General features: G+C 40.4%; 1 protein-coding gene and 1 long non-coding RNA gene across 29 annotated transcripts in view; one reads left to right on the top strand and one right to left on the bottom strand.

The window, feature by feature from the left end:
- kcnma1a (potassium large conductance calcium-activated channel, subfamily M, alpha member 1a) overlaps window positions 1-18,973 on the top strand; it is a 136,548-nt gene that overhangs the window by 108,333 nt on the left and 9,242 nt on the right. For 9 of the 28 annotated variants that reach the window (XM_032542081.1, XM_032542079.1, XM_032542086.1 and 6 more), the window contains 5 exons: window positions 5,632-5,725; window positions 11,276-11,402; window positions 12,658-12,882; window positions 13,447-13,639; window positions 17,121-17,234. In XM_032542081.1, the coding sequence (XP_032397972.1) occupies window positions 5,632-5,725; window positions 11,276-11,402; window positions 12,658-12,882; window positions 13,447-13,639; window positions 17,121-17,234 (753 nt within the window). Of the gene's footprint in view, window positions 1-1,132; window positions 1,166-1,532; window positions 1,614-5,631; window positions 5,726-11,275; window positions 11,403-12,657; window positions 12,883-13,446; window positions 13,640-17,120; window positions 17,235-18,520; window positions 18,605-18,973 lie in introns of all 28 variants that reach the window. The other 19 variants (XM_032542062.1, XM_032542061.1, XM_032542069.1 and 16 more) reach the window with 6 other exon arrangements.
- Window positions 15,967-18,973, bottom strand: part of LOC116705704 (uncharacterized) — a 17,895-nt gene continuing 14,888 nt past the window's right edge. The window contains exon 3 of the long non-coding RNA XR_004336003.1: window positions 15,967-15,979. This is a non-coding gene — a long non-coding RNA (uncharacterized LOC116705704). The remainder of the gene's footprint in view (window positions 15,980-18,973) is intronic.

The following is an 18,973-nucleotide window of genomic DNA, read 5'->3' as shown; positions in this document are numbered from 1 at the left end:
CTCCCACCCCTCCTACCCTCTGTCCTATGTCGCCTCGCTACGCCCCAGATGCTAGCCAGTTAGTCTGCTGCCTCTGTGGTGCGGGCAGATTGCTAGAGACAGATGCCAGGGCCGCTGTGAGTCCCTCTTTGAGGATCTGTGTCATAGGCCAGCCCTGGGCCCTTACTGTGACCTTTACTGCTGGAAGAGACTCTGGGAAAGAGTGTCAGCAGCTCAGAGCTCAGTTCACATGCATACTGTACCAGTACTTCTACCGGTACCAGTCTTCAGTGCCTCCTAAGTCAAGGTCATTAACTGTAATTCCCAGATAATTAATAGTTATGGCATGAGAGGAGACCTTGGTCAACTCTTTATAAAGAACAACCCAAGATATCTAAAAGTGTAGCATTGAACCCGTGATAGTAAAAGTTCCCTTTTTGAAAAAAGAAAGAAGAAAAAATCCATTTGTGCAAGAGATGTGGACTGCATGTAAAGATCAAGTGTCTTTGCAATTGTGCTTTGTTGGCACGGCTGTTTTGAGTAGCGAGTGTCTGCTGTCTGTGTTTTGGACGTCTACGTGCACTTAAGTAAGTAGTTGTTTTCTTTGTTCCTCATGGTGGCTTTATTAATTCTGTCTGCAGACCGCAAAGTGTTTTTCACAATTAAATCAAAATGTAGAACGTCAAAGCATTAAAGTAGTGTTTAAATAAGGAACATTTAGGTTGTTGATTCTACCAAAAAGTATGTAACCTCAAATAGAGCTTTTTTGTTTAAAAAAATAAAATAAAAAATCAGCCAGTAGTCTGTCATTACATCTCATTACAGGCTTAGTACACTTTCCTTAAAGCATTGCTCACTCTGAGAATGGACAATACATTTCATTCACCTGCCTGCCTATTTTGTGCCATTGTGCCATACTTTCATCATAACTACCATTTGTTTTTTCCATAATTTTAATTATTTGTACCTTTTTAATTGATGGTTTATGCCCCCATGCCTTTCACTATATAAGTAGATAGAACCTCATCATAGTTACATTTGATATAATTTCCATCCACAGCTTATGTTGATGTCGCTATTTCCTAATGTGCCTGTTTCATTACATCCTTTCTCCCCCTGTGTGACCTGCCACTTGTCTTTGCATTCTCCTCAGCCAAATATAAGTATAATGGATATGTCAGATCACGTAAGTGTGTTTCTCTGTCCTTCTCCATTCTGCTCCAGCTCTGTGTTTAGACTGTAGACTCCCTCACTATGTCATGTAGTATTGATGCTCTGCTTTAGCATTAGCTTTGCTGTCCTTTATTCCTTTAGAATATGCTGATGCTGTCTTGTGTCTTATACAGAGACAAAGCAAACACACAACTTAACAAGTGCTAAATTCAATGTTTACCTCAGACAGACTGTTTATTCTAATTTAGATCATTTTCAACATACAGTATGTTGACAGGAAATTCAAATAATGTTCCTGGTATTAATTACAAAAGTATCTTGTGTTTTTATAATACCATGTAGTTCCATAAAATATTCTTTTTGTATTGTGCTGCATGTAGCAGCAGATGGCGCTACAACACCAGGGAACAGTGGAAGTCAGAAAGAGGCTGGCGTTCGATTCAAAGCTGATTGCAATTTAGGTAGGCCTAAATCTTTCGTAAATAATTGTTAAATGCATTCCTTTTTTACTCTTCTTGTTAAGAATAAATTTTAGTTTTGAAATGGTATTTGTCACGTCTAACGTTTTATATGTATATTTTTATCCAATGTATTTGTTCTCATTAAGCATATTGATATTGAAGACATTTTTTGTTTTGTCTTTGAAATAGTGGCTGCCTTGTAGCAGACCTAAAAGGAATTGCAGCTGCCATGATATCAGTTTTAGTTTTATATTTAAAAATTACAACGCATGGCCTAAAAAGCTTTTTTATGAGGTTGCAACACGGATGAAGAACAAAACTTCTCATGCAGCAAACACTGTAAATGGCAAAGCCAGCTTAACTCACATACAAAAGTAAACACTTGTAGTTGTAATACCTCTGCGTTATCATCCAGTTTACATTGGGTCACGACGATCTGATAAGGCTTGCACGAAGGACAGTACCGTCATGTGATTAGCATTTCAGGAAGGGACAGTTGCCGTCTGGGTTGTTCAGGATGCACAGTGGACCTGCCAGGGCCGGTGAGCGCTCTCTAGAGCTGCACGTGTTTGACAAGGGCCAGATGAATCCAGGAACTATCGGTGGCGCCCAGTAAATCAAGGAGGCAGCTGACGGCTGGGATAAACGTCTGTTTATCGCCCAGGGCCACCCAAGCATGCTCTATCCTCCAAACAACCAACCAACCAACCAACCACCCTTCTACCAAAGGGAGGAACAGGGCTCCTCCACTCCCATTCAACTTTACAATCACTTCAATACATGCAAACATACGGGTTGACTCTGCAGTCTCAATCAGATTGTGTGTGTGTGTGTGTGTGTGTGTGTGTGTGTGTGTGTGTGTGTGTGTGTGTGTGTGTGTGTGTGTGTGTGTGTGTGTGTGTTTGTGTTTGTTTGGTGGGACCGCTGGGTGAACATCAGGTGTACGTGAGTTTCTACATGCACAGAGTATTTATTCTTATTTTGAACACTGCAGGTTGTCACGGACATACTGTAATTACCTACAAAGTTACATTAAAAACCAGCATGTTTGAGAATAGAACAACTGCATCTTTAGTCTGGAATCAATTCCTATACACAGTCCAAAATATTTTTTTTAATGTTTAAAAAAATAAATAATAATAATTAAATAAGGAATATTTAAAATTATTAATTCTAGTTGTATATGTATTGAAGTAAAAGCGATGTGCTACACACTATACCTAAAATAAAATATTGATGGGATTTGTGTGGCTTTAGCCAAGCCGTGTCTCTGCTTTGTTTTACCAGAAACGACTGAGACAACAGAGAGATTTATTTTTAATTCATGTTTGTCACAAATGCAAAGTAAATGTCACTGTGAACATTTCAGTCAGAGCTTGTGCCAAGTACACAAGAGATTGTTGAAGTTCCAACACCACTTAAATGATTCCTGCTTTTATAGCATAATTTTTTGGCTTTCGGAAATTATTTAACTGTAATGAGAAAGATTGCAGTCATTTTCACAGAGAAAAGTGTGATCCTTAAACAGGCTTTTAATAAATAATCACTCATTTCTTTCTCATATTTTTTCAAGTCAATAAAAGTAATTTGAAGAAATTTGTTTTAGGAGATTTCCCCTGAAATCTCTGATAAAACAATTATATAATTTAAAACAAATATAACAACAAATAACACTAATTCATTTTCTACAGTTTAACACTATAGTTTAATTATTACCTAATTCATGCACAATAATACAGACTTTCTCACAATTTTTATTCTCCATTGTTTGACAGTAATGGAAGTTAGACCATCTTTTCAAAAGCAATCAGTTAAAACCACCGGCTGCAACTCCACCGCCATCACCTCAAATGCATTCCTTCTCAACAACTTGCACCCCAACCAGGACCCCCTGTTCAACCCGGGCAAATTCAACATCCCCCTTGTTAATAACCGTAAAGGAAGTCTGCTCCCCATGGGGCCGGGGCCTGGGGCTGACCCCTCGCAACTGCGCCTCAGTATCTCAGGTCCTGGAGACGTGATGGCCAGATCCCTGGCTGAGAGTCGGCTGAACCGGGCCCGCAGTCTGCCGGTGAAATACCGCTACCACCCCAGTTATGCCATGCTGCTCAGTCACAGTAGGCACTGTAGGTTGCCCCCTTAGCGGGATGCATCAGTCAGTAACCCCGCCTGTCTCGTCCCTTCATTTTGTCATGTTTGCTGCATGACGGTTTACTCTGCTGGAGCTGCTTCTGCTCTTGTTGCTCCTGCTGCTTTGCACGGATTTGCCTGCTAGTGCAGTGGCTGGTGCTGTCTACACTGGGTGACTTCCATACTGAGGAGTGCTAAAATGCAAAAGAGTTGCTTATCAGTATTTATTTTCAGAAATGTTACAGGAGTTGTAAGTTCGTAGGATACTTAGCTGAAATATAAACTTAAGTTTTTAATTGTTTACTGTAAAAGATTTTATTACCCAATGGCTGGGAAGTGTTTTATTGTTGTGGGTGTAACTGAAGTCTTATGGTTTTATTGTCAACAATTTAAGTTTAAACCAGAAGGACTCTGTCTAACAATATGGTGAGGAATGCATATTTTTTAATGTGGTATTTTTAAAGTGCATTAGAGAGAGAATTATTTGTGAAGAGGAAAGTGCTGGTGATATTACCTCTTCCAAATGCCCAATTGCATAAAGGAAATGTCATAGAAATGACATTTTAGTAGAAGGCAAAGTTATATTTCTTATCTTTTATTAGCAGAATTATGTGACAGCCCAGGACGGGTGCTCAGACAATAATGAATTTCCACGTGCTTGGAAGTCACGGCTTGCAGCGTGCACATTGATTTGCACTAATATCATGCTGTGTTACTGATTTCTAACCAAAGGACTAATATGGGTTTGAAGTGACGTGCATTTGGCATTTGCGCTGGGAGAGCACACAGTGGATAAGAGTATCTGGGTGCCTGTCTGAAAGCTCTTAAAACTCACAGACAATAGTGAAGATCAGACTACTGTTAGCTTGCCTGAAATCTTCAGACGACTGAGCTTGGCCTCAATCTGGCTGCTCTTTCTCGTCCTCTCTGTCTAACTGGGACTCAAGAAAAGTTTAAAAAAAGAGAGAAAAAAGTGTTTTTTCCGCAGCCCCATTTATTGACACAGCAAAGCAAAGTTGACAAGAAGCTGAACCTGAATCTGATCAAAATAATCTTAAAAAAAACATCGTGGCCATGGTAGCTTACTGCAAACGCTTTACATCAAAGTGTCAAGAATGGACTAAATCTTACATAAATAATTAATTTTTCATTCAAACTTTTAATACTGGTCCTGACCTTCTTCTAGTGGAGGACAATGTGCATTTATTAGCTGCTTTCAATATTCATAGTCCACTAATTTGTGCCTTGTCCTTAGTGATGTGTGCTGAGTGCTAAGAGTTCTCTTGGCATGGAGGTAGTAGGAGGAAGTTATGCACTTTGGATAGAACTGGAATAATGGGCAGGGGTTTCCATAGTTTGGTTAAAAAAGACAACCCATTTGAGATCCATCTCCATAACCGTCATTTATGTCATTATCATTGCTTTTGCCCGTGCCCCACTGACAATGACAGTGTGTACCATCACATGGCATTTAATGGCATAGGTAAGCATGGTCACTCTGATGCAGACTGCTAGAGGTCCAACCACCTGCACATTTTAGCGGGTGTACTGAACAGATGCAGTAGTGTATTACTCAAGGCCATGTAAAAGTGCACTTCAGAAGACAAAATATCAGGGGTTTGAGATGTGAGCGCTCGGTAAAATTTTTAGGTCTTACATTTTTTTTTTCTGTGGTTTTCTCCTGCCTTTATCAGATTTACCATTGTCTGTTACTAATGCTTTTTCTATATTTTCTCAATTTGACACCAAATTATTAATTATCCTTTTCTTCTGTTCATTTTTTTGTTTGCAATGATTGATTGACTGTTAGCTTCTTTTTTCATGTCAGGTCCACCACACTTTCCCAAACATCTGTCTCTATATTGACATTCTGTGCATGTGTTTGCAGTCGAAGACGAGCATCCATCAACTCTCTCGCCCAAAAAAAAGCAGCGCAACGGAGGGATGCGAAACTCACCCAACTGCTCGCCCAAAATGATGAGGTAAGAGACGCTGATTTTTTTTTCACCTTCCAGGACTTCAAATGGGAAGTGAGAAGAACTCAGATACAGGGAAGAAAGGAGGAAGAAGGGATGGAGGGATGCATGTGAGAGATACTTCAGAGGCGGATGCTGCTGATGGTGAGATGGTGGGAGTTTGGATGGATGGGAGGGGGCAAATTAAGGGTGGCAGAAGGAGGAGGTATGGAACTCTGTAAGAAAAAGGAGAAGTGCCCTGTTAGGCAGTGGCTGTTTAGGATGGCATGCTGTCAGCTGTTAATGACAGAGCTGAAATAATATTTCTGTCATGAAAAGCGGCTGTGAGGAGCCGTTTGAAAACTCCTCTGGCTTTAAAGTCCCAGCTGTCACCTCCGGTCTGGTCCACATGTGCTCCTTAAACAATGCTGGCACTAATGACACCAGCAACCAATCAGAAAAACCTGCATGGTTACTTTGCCCTCAGGCTACTCCTCTATTGTGGGAACCCCTGTGAGTACTGTTTCTGGTACTTAAGGCCATATGTGAGATGTATCATTACAATCAAATATGAATTCAAATATTACCTTCCTTTTATCCTGTCCTGTGGAATTAAATTGCTGTTAATTGATTTTGAAAGATAAAAGGCGTAGTTTTTTTAGCTCCTCTGGTTGTGAGGCAGGGTTAGAAACACGACAGAGTGGAGAATACAGGAGGCCGAGCTGTGCAGATTGGGACGGCAGGATAAAGGCATGGTGGGGAAGATCTAACAGGACAGGAACACTCATAGCTACGCTGCCCTACTCTTAATGAGAGTATATGTTATGGTTGTCAATTCTATGACTTTACAATAGAACATTCTAAAAAGAGAGCTGTGTGGTTTTTGTCACACACACCCTTGTCACTGTTACCAGGTACGCAGTACAGCTGCACAGCTGTAGAAACTCCTGGATCTGAATTGTGTGGGACAATAAATAACTCAAAAACATATTTTTTGTATGGTATATGAATCTCTAAAAACAAAAACTAAAATTCCATTATATGTAGGTCATTAAATGCAAATATAAAATATAATATAGTTTTATTGTCAATCATTTAATGTTTAAATCTATTTTTGCATGTTGTTTTTGGTTATTATTGCACTGTTGTGTATTTTCCTTACATTCTACTCATGTTCTTTGTATGCTGGTCCTGCTAGCTTCCCTTAGGCAGAGTTCCTCTTTCTGCACTCGCATGCCTATGTGATTGTTGTCCATACTTGTCGGCCTCCCCCTCAGTTCTCCACAAAACAAGCATTTAATAAGCCTTCACACTTGCCGAACCATTAGCCCGACACAGAGTCATACCCCTCAGTCTAGTTTGGAACAGAGCATCATTTTAGATGCCCTTGCTCAGAGGGAGAAAACTGCTACAAAACAACTAGACATTGGCACATTTCCAGCTAACTGTTTGTTTAAAAGGCTGTTTAGTTTGCACAAAACCTTTTCTTCTCTTCCTTTTTTGCTTAGGATATGGTCCCTGTTTGCCATGTAATATATGCATCTTTGCTTTGATCTCACAGTAATAATAATTCTTGCAAGTTATTTACTCAGTTTTGAAAACGCTTCAAAGCCGTGTCAAAGTTTTCTCTGCTTTAGGGGTGCTTCTGTATTCTGCTGGCTCTTGGGTACTGGGATGACAGGTCCTCTGTTATAGGTGTAGATTTTTTTCCCAGTCTTAGCCCTCAGCAAAACATGAAATTACCCATCACAGTCCACAGTCCCCCCCCCCTCCCCTTCACAGCTGCCCCTGTCAACATATAACACTATATATATTAAACAGTTGCGCTTTACAAGGTGGATTTTATGCACAATGAAAAGTGATTGTTTGAGGTAGCCTTAGGGATACTTTATTCTACAAGCAAGGAGGGGGGGAAACTCAGTAGAGAGCTAGCAAGAGAGCGAGCATACGTATCAAGTATGGTTTTTACAGGACTTGCAGCCTGAAGGCCTTTGTAAATAAATAATGATCAACAGATTGGCTGTGGGCTTTTGAAAAGCATGCCTTTGTCAGTTTGCATGATGGGGGAAATTTTCAAAGCAAGAGGCTGCCTTCGTAGTCTGGCAGAGAGGGATTGGGGGAGCAAGCCCATCCCCAGCTTGTGACTGCAGAGTGATACATTGGAATAACTCAACTCTGTTTGAAATATATACTGATGAAGGAAGGGAGGAAGAAAGAGAGATGCTGAGACACTGGAGTGAGACATGCTGTAAGGGAAATATTTGTCCTATATAAAAGTGTAGAAGATAAAATACTGTATGTCACCCAGGGAAAATGTTTGCTTTGCAACCTGAACTGGCAAACTTCTAATAAGGATTCACTTTACAAATAAATTTAAAGGAAAATATTACTTAGTTTTGAAATGTATTTACAAATATAAATTTAATATACATATTTTTTTAAACACTAAGGGTGACATTTAATCATGATTTGCATCTTAGCTGAGCCATCCCAAGCTCGGCTGTTATTAATTTCCCATTTTCCAATCTGACGTGTCACTGTGCTAATGAGCTGCATTGCCACCATGGCATTAACACCATTTCCACAAACCTTTTTGACGGGTCATGACTGACAACATGCATCAAATCGCACAAGATGTCACAGTATCATCCATAGCTGATATCTTTTGGGCGTGGCACTGTGGCACAGACGTCATGTCTGCTCTCCACATCTTGTGGTTGGTTCAACCCGAGGCAGGAAGAAGGCAGAGGGAGAAGGAGGTGTGTGGAGCCAGTGACAGGCTGCCAGTCACACCACTGACAGCTCTGTGAAAGATAGCTGTCTTGGCAGAGAGAACTGGAGCGGCAGCCCGTCCGCATGCGCCAGTCAGCCCCTGTGTGGAGGCCAGCAGAGCTGAGCAGATTGAAGTGAAGGGGGCTCTGTGGAGTTGATTGGCGCAACACGCGGCTCTGGATGAAAGATTCAGGCTGAGTGTAAAAACACTAAATGCTGTCAGTGTTATTATCACCTGCACTAACTGATAGAGGAAAGAGAGGTGGGGAGAGAAGGTGGCTAATTGACAGCTTTTTTAACTTTAACTTTTCCTGCATTGGTATGCAGGCTGAAGGAAGAGGCAACATCAAAGCCTTGTCAGTGAATGACAGTGTTGATAGAGATAGTGATACTGAGAGAGATGTATGTCAAATCCTTGAGATGTTTTCTCCCATATTACTCAAATGTCTGTCTTTTTGCAGTTCCCTGTTTTTTGGAGTCTGTATAGTGCTGTTTTAACCAAGGGTTTTATTATTTGGGTTGAATTGTAAATAAATTACTTTTGCATTGCCGTTAAACAAGCAGTGTTTTGAGGATGATCACTACATTTTTCCAGTTAATCCTGACTCAGTGTTTTGGATGAAATGTTATGGATCGCCTTTAGAGGAACTGTGAGAACACGTCTTGTAGTATAAATGCAAGAACAAGAGAAGCGGTATAACGGGACTGACGGGAGCCCTTTCATGGTCAGTGTTACTCTGGATAAAACTCAGCAGCCCAGTGCTGTGGATTAGCCTGTTTGGTTGTGACATGCTGTTGAAACATTAATGGCCATCAGTTGGGAAAGCAAAATGTGATTGGGCAAATTCCTGAAATATTTAAAGTGTGAGCCTGTTGTAGCTTTTACTATTTGCGCCGCATGGTGTCAGGAGCTGGAAGAGAGGGTAAAAGCGGGTAATTGGCCTTGTGTTGTCGTGCTATTCAGTCAGTAGCACTCAAGTCTTTTGGTTCTCTGCACCGCACTACTGCAAGCACCAGGGTCTTTGAATTTTCTGATGGCTTGACATCAAGGACAAGAAGGAATGGAGGAATGATATAGTAGTTATGGGACCTATCAGAGATGGCAAAAGTACTCACTTCCTGTACTCAAGTTGAAGTACAGATACTTGTGTTAAAAATACTCTGGTAAAAGTAACAAAGTACAGGCTTGGAAATTTACTGAAAGTATAAAAGTAAAATGCGAATGAAATCCATTTTTTATGCAAAGCTACCTGGATCACATGAATGTTACTAGAGTGCAAGCTGAGAAACTTCAGTGGACATGGAAAACTGCTCTTTATATGCCATTGCCTTAATTTTAAATGGATGTCTGCCAGTAGGCCTAAACATCTGGGACTCCAGATTGTGACTGAATAGCAAGATATGAATTCTGTTGTGATTCTGTAAGAATTTACCGATCCAGTTTCTTATTTTTAATCTTCCCCTTGACATTTAAAGTAATCTACAGTACATGTACCTGTGTGCTCAAAAGTGGCTCTGGGAAAAAAATTAAGGGTAAAATATGAATTTCTAAATAAACATTAATTAAGAAGTTACACAGCACATTGGCCAAGAGTGATTCTTGTTGCCGACTGTCTCAAACATCTCTCTCAGATAAGTCCGAGGATGATTGGGAATGTCTTGCTGCTTGTCTGCCGAATCTCTTGAAGTTCTGTTTTCTTCATTTTCAATCATGTCACCATCCATACTACGATGTGTTAACGTTAGCTCCATCAAGCCACAATGATTTAAAACAAACCATAATAATGGTAACTCTACTGAAATTATTTGAAAATTGTTAGTGAGGACTAGATTAGGACTGTATTTAAAGCTGATTCTGGTTTCCAACTTCGCCCCAGGTGTGTCTGTTAAAACACGGACAGAGACAACTGCTCTCTTTTGATGCTTTTTACAATCAAGCAACAGTACAAACATGGGCGTGGGCAGCTCTGCTATGGCTGTGTGTTTGTGTGGTTCTGCAAAGAAATAAATAACTTTGTAAAGGCCACTATACGCAATGCATAGGAATCATGTATATGGTAGCAAATGATAACAATACACACACTATTAATTACATTAGCTTAATGCAGAGTAACTACTTCAGCATGTAAATAATGCACCTAAAATACAAATGTGGGCAAGAGCGTTCAACAATCGCCATTATATCGAAACAACAGCCAGGTGCAATCTAGCTAACAGCTAAAAAATCACTAGCTAACTTACTTTTAAATTTGCAAGAACTATAGACCAATACAACAACGGGCTTAAATGAACTGACAATATAAGTTATATGACTTACAGTTTTTAAGGACGCACACACATAATCTCAACTGATTATCCTCCGGACAGCTTTTATTTTATTGTCTCTCACTTTTATTCTCTGTGTGGTGTGTGCACCCGCTCGTGGTGTGAGGCACGTGTCCGCGCTGTTCTCTGACATGCACTCACAATCACACCTGATAGACGGTCTCTTGTACAAAACTAAAGTAACGAGCCAATTTTGTAAAATGTTAGGAGTAGAAAGTACTGATATTCATATTGAAATGGAAGGAGTAAAAGTAAAAAGTCGCCACAAAAATAAATAGTAAAGTAAAAATACCTATAGTATGTGGTGCAGTAAACAGTCTAACACTCTCAGAATGTGATGGACTTGTGATACATTGTATGAATAGACAGCATAGATCTCAAGAAACCCAGGTGGTATTTTTCCACTTTCATGTTACCACCTTGGCTGCAGTCATTTTGCAAAATGGTCAAAACGTTAATAAATTGATCTGTTTTTTCCAGTCGACACGACCCCCTTCAAATTCCTGGAAATGAACAAATTGAGAGCATGGACATGAACGTGAAGAGGTATGACTCGACGGGGATGTTTCACTGGTGCCCGTCAAAGGAAATCGAAAAAGTAATCCTGGTGAGTGGTATATGAAACTGTGTCACAGCAAAACCTAAAATATAATAAAATATGCAACAACAACAACAACAAAAACATAGTTAAAGAGTAAGTATGCTCAAGAGCCAAAGTTTCCCCTCAATATTGTAGTAACACAATCACATACTAATATGTATTGAAATTTCTCTCACTGCCTCTCTGTTGTTCAAGGTGAGTTTATTGTTTTTTTTTATTTATCCACCAAGGATCTGTGAACCGTATTTCAACACTCCACGCATGGGTTTGCTTAGATGTTTTAACAAAGCAGTTTGTAAGCATTTATGTTAGTGCACAATTTGTTAGGGCAAAGTTAATCCTGTCCAAATCAAATGTAAAATAGAAGGCGCAGTCATCTATATAGTTCACATTTAAGAACATTTGTTGCTTTTCATTAGTTTAAGGGGAACTGAGAGATGTTTCTGCATGAGTTGGGCCAAGAAAAAAGGTTCTGGACATGTAGATAATCAAAAACATTTAATCCACCAGATCCGGCAACTAGCTGAGAGTACGTGCACATTTACAGCACTGATCCCTTGACTCTCTTAGTTTTACCTTATATCTCAATAAACAATGATACAATTTTAGTTTTAAACCAACTGGGATCATAGGAGCGTTTAGTAGACTTAATGTACACTCAAACCTGCATTGAATGCACATCAAGCGGCCACGACAGGCGACAGATCTTGAAAGCAGTGTATTGCATTGTTCTTTTTCAACACGAATGTCATACAACAGAGGAGCTTTGTTTATTTATACTTCTCTGATTTATGACAGGGTCCTACTCTGAATACTGTATGTGCCTAAAATCTTACAAACTGCATCCAGCCTGATTGAATCAGTTGCCCTTTGAAAAAAGGCCACATGTTATGTTTTTGTTCTGTGAACTTCCTATTTCTGATTATCTAATGAACTGCTTATAAACAAAATAGTGGTTAACCAAACTTTAGTTTGTTTACAGTAAAAAGTAAAATAAATTAATAGAATGTTTTTATTGTGGAGTACATATATAATTTAGCAAAATACTTGGTTAACAAACTATTTAAAATGAGTTTATAACAGTTTAAAACAGACTTATGTCAAATTTCAGACTAACTTCATGCACATTAACCTGTTTTCGGTTAGCAACACTCATTTCTATAATTCTGTTTGTGTCTTCCTTTCTTCTCTATCTGCACTCCTCCTCATCCTGCTCTCTCTGCTTTTCTGCCCCTCCCCTTTATCCTTGTGTTCCCTGCAGACCCGGAGTGAAGCCTCCATGACAGTGCTGAGCGGCCATGTGGTGGTCTGTATATTTGGGGATGTCACGTCCGCTTTAGTGGGGCTGCGAAACTTGGTGATGCCTTTAAGAGCCAGTAATTTTCATTACCACGAGCTAAAGCCTATCGTTTTTGTGGGCTCGCTGGATTACCTGCGGAGAGAGTGGGAGACTTTACACAACTTCCCCAAGGTCTCCATCTTACCTGTAAGTGTACCAGTTCACTGCCATAAGAGATATATTCAACCCAGAATGTCTGTTTAACTGACGTGGCATTGACATTTTGACTTACATGCACATTGAAATCCTTAGCGGGGTTGTCAGTTTGATTTGATTTCACAATACTCAATTGAATGATCACTCTATGAGAGTGTAGTTATCCCCCCTCATCCAGCTCAGTGACACATTCTGCACAACCAAAATGGAGTTTATGTGTGTTGCAGCTGCAGTGCCCATCACAAATGGCGTGCCTTGCTGCCTTAGAGCTTGTTAGGCCTGGCTTGACTGATGATCAGAGGAGAATCCCAAACACAGCCCTCAGCGCAGGCTAGCCTTTAGATTAGTCTATGTCTCTGAATCTCCAATGCCCAGTGAGATCAGTGGAATGTCATTGCCTCAAAACCAGAAAACTTGTTAACTAATTTCCCAAAGCTCCACTCCGCTCACTTCTGAAATTTGTTTTTCTCTCCCCCATGTCTGTCTGTTTTCTGCATTTTACTTTTTCTCTCTCTCTATGTCTTGCTCTTTCTCTATGTTCTCCTCACCCTGAAGGGTACGCCATTAAGTCGGGCAGATTTAAGGGCTGTCAACATCAACCTCTGCGACATGTGCGTTATACTGTCAGCCAATCAGAACAATATCGAAGATACCTCACTGCAGGATAAGGAATGCATCTTGGCATCACTCAACATCAAATCTATGCAGTTTGATGACAGCATTGGGGTCTTACAGGCTAATTCCCAAGGTAAAGAACGTCCTATTACACTCCATGTGCACTGTTGCAAAAAGGGGACAGGTTGTGGCAGAAGGGAAGGCAGTAGTCAAAGATGACAAAAAAGAAAAGAGTGGGGGGGTGAGGTGAAAAGGCCACACAGGAGCGATGGGTGTAGACTGTCAGGCACAGAGTCTGCTTCATATTGAAACAGATGTTTGTGGTAAGTGGCATCTACAAACTGACATTACTGTACTCCTGAAGAAGCTCATGCACAAAACATTGTGTTGATTGCTTCATCAGGCCTCTGAAGACTACACATCATATTTTGATGATTTCAGTCTTGTCCCTGGTAATTACATGCTGCTAAAACTCCTTGATAATACTTTTTAATGTTGTAATCAACATGACTGTGTCATTTGATGTTGTTTCCCCTGATCTGGTGTCTGGCAGATTGTCTGGAACAGATTGTTGATGTTTGCAGACAAACACACGAACCTGGCATCCTATCAGGCCTCATCATCATTAAGCAGCTAGTACAAATCACCAGGCAGGCCAATTCAGCTGCTCCTCATTAGTCACAACAAAACTGTGACACATGCACGCACACACCTTCGTGCTTGAATGAATGTGCTTGCACACACACACACACACACACACACACACACACACACACACACACACACACACACACACACACACACACACACACACACACAGACATCCATGCTAACACTTTCTATCTATGCACATCCTCAACAAACAGGAAATCCTCAGTTTATGATTAGTCCAAAAGGCATGACATGCCTTGGGCTCAGTACTATTTAGTGCCACCACAGTGACTGTTGTAAATACAAATCAAAGATGAAGGTCCAAGAGGCCATTATCTTTTAGTGCAAAGCACTTCCACATGTTTTAGGAGAATGCCAATTCTGTTATTTCTCCAGCCTTGAGTGAGTGATGTGCTGTCGATAGCAGTGCCACTGAGGAACAATGAGCAATGGTAAATCTTAGAGCATGCTGCTCTGGGGAGCAGTATTCACAGAAAGCCGCCTCAATGTGGAAGCCCACTAGCCTATTTCCTCTCCTAGGGTCGATGGATGGAGCCTATTGTCATCAATAATTAGGTCTTACATCAACCACCCATTTCAGTGATAAATACTTCACTTTAGAAAACACACACACCATAGTGACATGCAATCATGCATACCCAAGTAGACACACGCACTTACCCAGACACTACTATTGTATCATAGGTATTGCTTTGGGGATTCCTTCCTCCTAGTGATGCTCCCATTCAGACACTGTCTGTGGAATTTAAAAAAAAAATAAAAAAATGTGCAAATGAATAAATAAACATGTGCTTTCCTGGGGGAGAGCTTCTCACGGTTGCTGTAGCATGTAGTCAACAACAGAGCATAGCTGCGCCCGGGGGGCTACAGGGATAAGGGGATATGTAACCCAGATCTTACTTGTCTATTGTACATTGTAGCTGGAAAAATAAGGTTACAGCTTCACAGTAGCAACAGCCAGGCAGAATAGGAGACCTAGGGTAGTGTATGTGATAAAGCTGGTGTTCAGACTCTGGCTTCTCTATTTTAGGCAAAAGGTAATGATGTGTCAATTAGTCTAAATGTTACTTAACAAGTAAATGCCGATTATAAAAGCCGATCAGAAAAATAATATTTCTTTTTATATTTCCTTAATTAAAAGGTTTAAAGCAGCATCATTGTTTAAATCTTAAGGTTTAATTGCATAAAGAGATACAGGAATATTTTATCATAGACATAAAGTTTTCTGGTTATGCAATACTGTGACTCCGTCTTAAGAAAATGTACAGCTCTCTGTTTGGAACTCAATGCATATTTTGAGCTGTTTGTAACCTACATGTAACAGGTTTTGAAAGCAACTCAGTAGCAGGCCTCATGAATCGCTGTTTTTACCAAGAGTCACTGTACACACAAAACGGAAGTGTTTCTTCTAGTGCTCTGTACTGTCTTCATTTTCACTATGATACAATAAGTGTAGTGTTTTAAAGGCCGCATCCCAAAAACTTGCTGTCACACTCCAGTGGAGTAAACTTTACGGACATCGAAAAAATGATGTTCCCACTGTCTGAGCTTGTGCTCCCTGAATGACTCAAAGTGTCAAACCTCTGCTATTTCCAAGATCAATAATTGGTATAACAAGAGTTATGATTATCCATGCTTCAGTTCAGTGTGTGCTTCCAACTGTGTACCAAATTTATTTGGTGTCTTTCCTGTTGCAAAGGGCTGGAAGATCTCTTTTGTAATGTAAGCAGCTCATTAAGTTTCTTCACAAGAAAGGCACATACACTCTCACATTCGTGGAGAATTTGCAATCCTTTTAAAACTTTGTGACCTGAATCTTTTCCCTGCATTATTTTTCCTTGGTGGTGGCACTATAAGCTGGCATTTTGCTGTAGTCAGCTCTAAATGATGGATGTCAAAACACAGTTGATGCATTATGCATATAGCATTACAGATTTAAGGTGTTTACTTGTCACTTTGAGGAAATGCAAAAATGTGAAGTCATGTGAATTCATACATATTCTGTCACTTGCGCTTGTATTTCATGGTCCCGAGCCACACCATTTCCGATAAAAGGTTTTCAGGATCCACTTCACCAATTTTATTGTAACAAAATGAACAACATATAAAATTTATGTCTGCAAGTTGATGGAGGGATGTGAATGCTAAATATGTCTTAGCTGACCCCTAAAAGCACAGTATCCTTATTGCAATTTTTAGGCAGGTGCCTTGTTTACTTAGCCTCTTCCTCTATCTTCCTCTTTTTTCTGTCAATCCACACATTTGAATGACACAGAAAGCGCACATTAACGACTCCATGCTGAGCGAGCTGACATGCACTTTGTATAATGGTATTGATATGGAGTTCCAGGTCATATTCTCATGCTTATAATACATCGGCAGTAAACACACTTTTAAGTCCTGCAGGTTTTTGCTTGGATTGTATTTTCATTTACCTAGAAAAAAAATGCAAAATACAGTAGCCTACTGCCCATAATGCCAACATGCAATAATATATACAAAAAGACAAAACATTTATGACCAGAATCTGACTTATTGTTTTACCAATTATTCTGTTTTGTCAATTATTCTGCCATAGGAAATACATAATTTCTGAGAAACAGCATGTCAGATTCGCAGAAAGGTACCAAAAAACAAGTAAGCTAAATCAACTTAAAGCTAGCTCATGATGTGACAGCAGCTAGCCTTGGCTAAAGATGCAACTAAAATTGCTGTTATTTTGAAAAATATCCATTATAATGAACTGACACCTTGGTCCACAGTCAGTCATTCCACATAACTAAATGAAGCTGTTGCTAAATTCATCATGGTGAGGAAAGAAACCCAGCTTAACGCCTGCTTGAGCTAACTAGCTTAGCAGCTCTTAGCAACTGCCATTTCAGCTTTTGGACTCTATTATTATGTTATTTGCTGATTTCTATAAATTTGTTTGTGGTGTTCAGGTTTCACGCCTCCTGGAATGGACAGGTCATCTCCAGACAGCAGTCCAGTACATGGCTTTGTGCGTCAGGCTTCTGTCACCACCGGATCCAACATCCCCATCATCACAGAGCTAGGTAAAGCTGTTTACACCTACTTCAAATGCAAATACTGCATGCCTTACCCAATAACCTCAATTCAACTCATTACTCATGGGCAGATGTAGACTCATAGTGCTGATAATCCAAGATGTAGACCTCATGCTGCTACCAAAAGTTCCAACTCATTCAAGGTCAAATGAACTTGGGGAATGTGTGATGTGGAATTTTTGTTCACTTTCATGGCGCTGGTAGCTTTGCCCAACTCAAGTTCATATTTGTGAATGATTCCATCTGGATAGCTTTTTTTAAGTGGTGATAATTAGCTGCAAGGACTGGAAAAATATCTTTGCTCTGAGGACAATGGACAACTGTAACTTAAGGATATCAGACAGGCATTCTGAGGACTATTGCTACATCTCCTGCAATTTGTCCACTAATGCACAAGAGAAATCTAGCCTGATTGAGTGAGAGAGAGAGAGAGATGAAAAAGGGAAGAGAGTGGAAAAAAACTGCCTTGGTTGCAAAATGGGTTCATTTATTAATAACAATGGCAGTGGCTGTATTCCCACTGGTGGTGGGGACTCATGAAACTTTCAGATCTCTGAGGGGCCTTCTAAAGCACCAGAGACTGGCTACTCTGTCTCCCCTGACCCAATTAGGGAGCAATGGAGCATGAGGCCAGCTAAGAAAAGGCCGGAAAGAGAAAGGAGCTACCTAATGTTACTTGTAACCGGGCCAGCCATTACCTGCAGAGAGGCTCTCCCATTAGACTGCTGACCGCATACGTAATCATCAAAACTAGATGCTATCCATGTTTGAGTCGTTGGCTGCCTTCCTCGACTCAAACTCTAGAAGCTCCAGTGTTATGTGCAAACAAGAGAGTGTATGCATGTCTTACTGGAACCACATACTGTAATTTCATTGTCATATGTTCAATTTACAGCGCCATGAGCAGATTAAGGTCTAGTTGGAACATAAAAAAACAGCTGATCTGAGTTGCATGATCAATTTTGTTTGTGTGGCGTGTAAAGTAGGTGTGTTTATGGATAAGACTATGTTCATCCCTTTCACTGAATTACCGTGAAATAATTTAGTGTTACTGTAGTGGTATAGCGGCGTGACAGCTCTGGCTTTGTCTCTACTGTGCACTCTAATCCAGGGTGCTTTACTTTTAAATCCTGGACAACCATGAATGAATCGGAGTAAATCACTGGGTTGACACAAGTAGTCTAAGACAGCGAAATGCCTTTATTGCAGTCTTTGAAGCAGTTTCAATAACAACACCATTTCTCCCCTTCCCTGCACTGTCTCATCACCATTAGCTAAACCTGGCAAACTACTGCCATTGGTTTCACTCAGTCAGGAAAAAAAAAGTGGAACCAACATACAAATGATAACAGAGCTGGGTAAGCCAAGCCTTTGTCCTCTGCTGCCGTTGTTCCTCGCTCCACTGCTCAGCTCCTCATCAGCTTGTCTTGATTTATCTGGCTGCAGTCAAGGCCCTCGCTGCTCCCATGGCTTCACTTTGAACACATTTTTAGTCTTCGTTCTGGTTGAAATTGACTGTCTTGTTTTGGCCCCTTTTTAATGATTCTTTTTTTTGTTTTGTTTTGGGGTATTTTTTTTCCCTCCAGTTGCGTTTGCAGAGCATCGCTAGGCTTTTGATCATGCTCAGTCTGTCCTTGTGGCTGTTTTCATAGCAACACTCCCTGCTCCTCACCCCCCTTCCTTCTCCTCCGCACACACACACACACACACACACACACACACACACA

The sequence above is a fragment of the Etheostoma spectabile genome, chromosome 17, assembly GCF_008692095.1.
Source record: "Etheostoma spectabile isolate EspeVRDwgs_2016 chromosome 17, UIUC_Espe_1.0, whole genome shotgun sequence".
Classification (NCBI taxonomy): Eukaryota; Metazoa; Chordata; class Actinopteri; order Perciformes; family Percidae; genus Etheostoma; species Etheostoma spectabile.
This window is presented reverse-complemented; position numbering and strand designations above follow the sequence as displayed.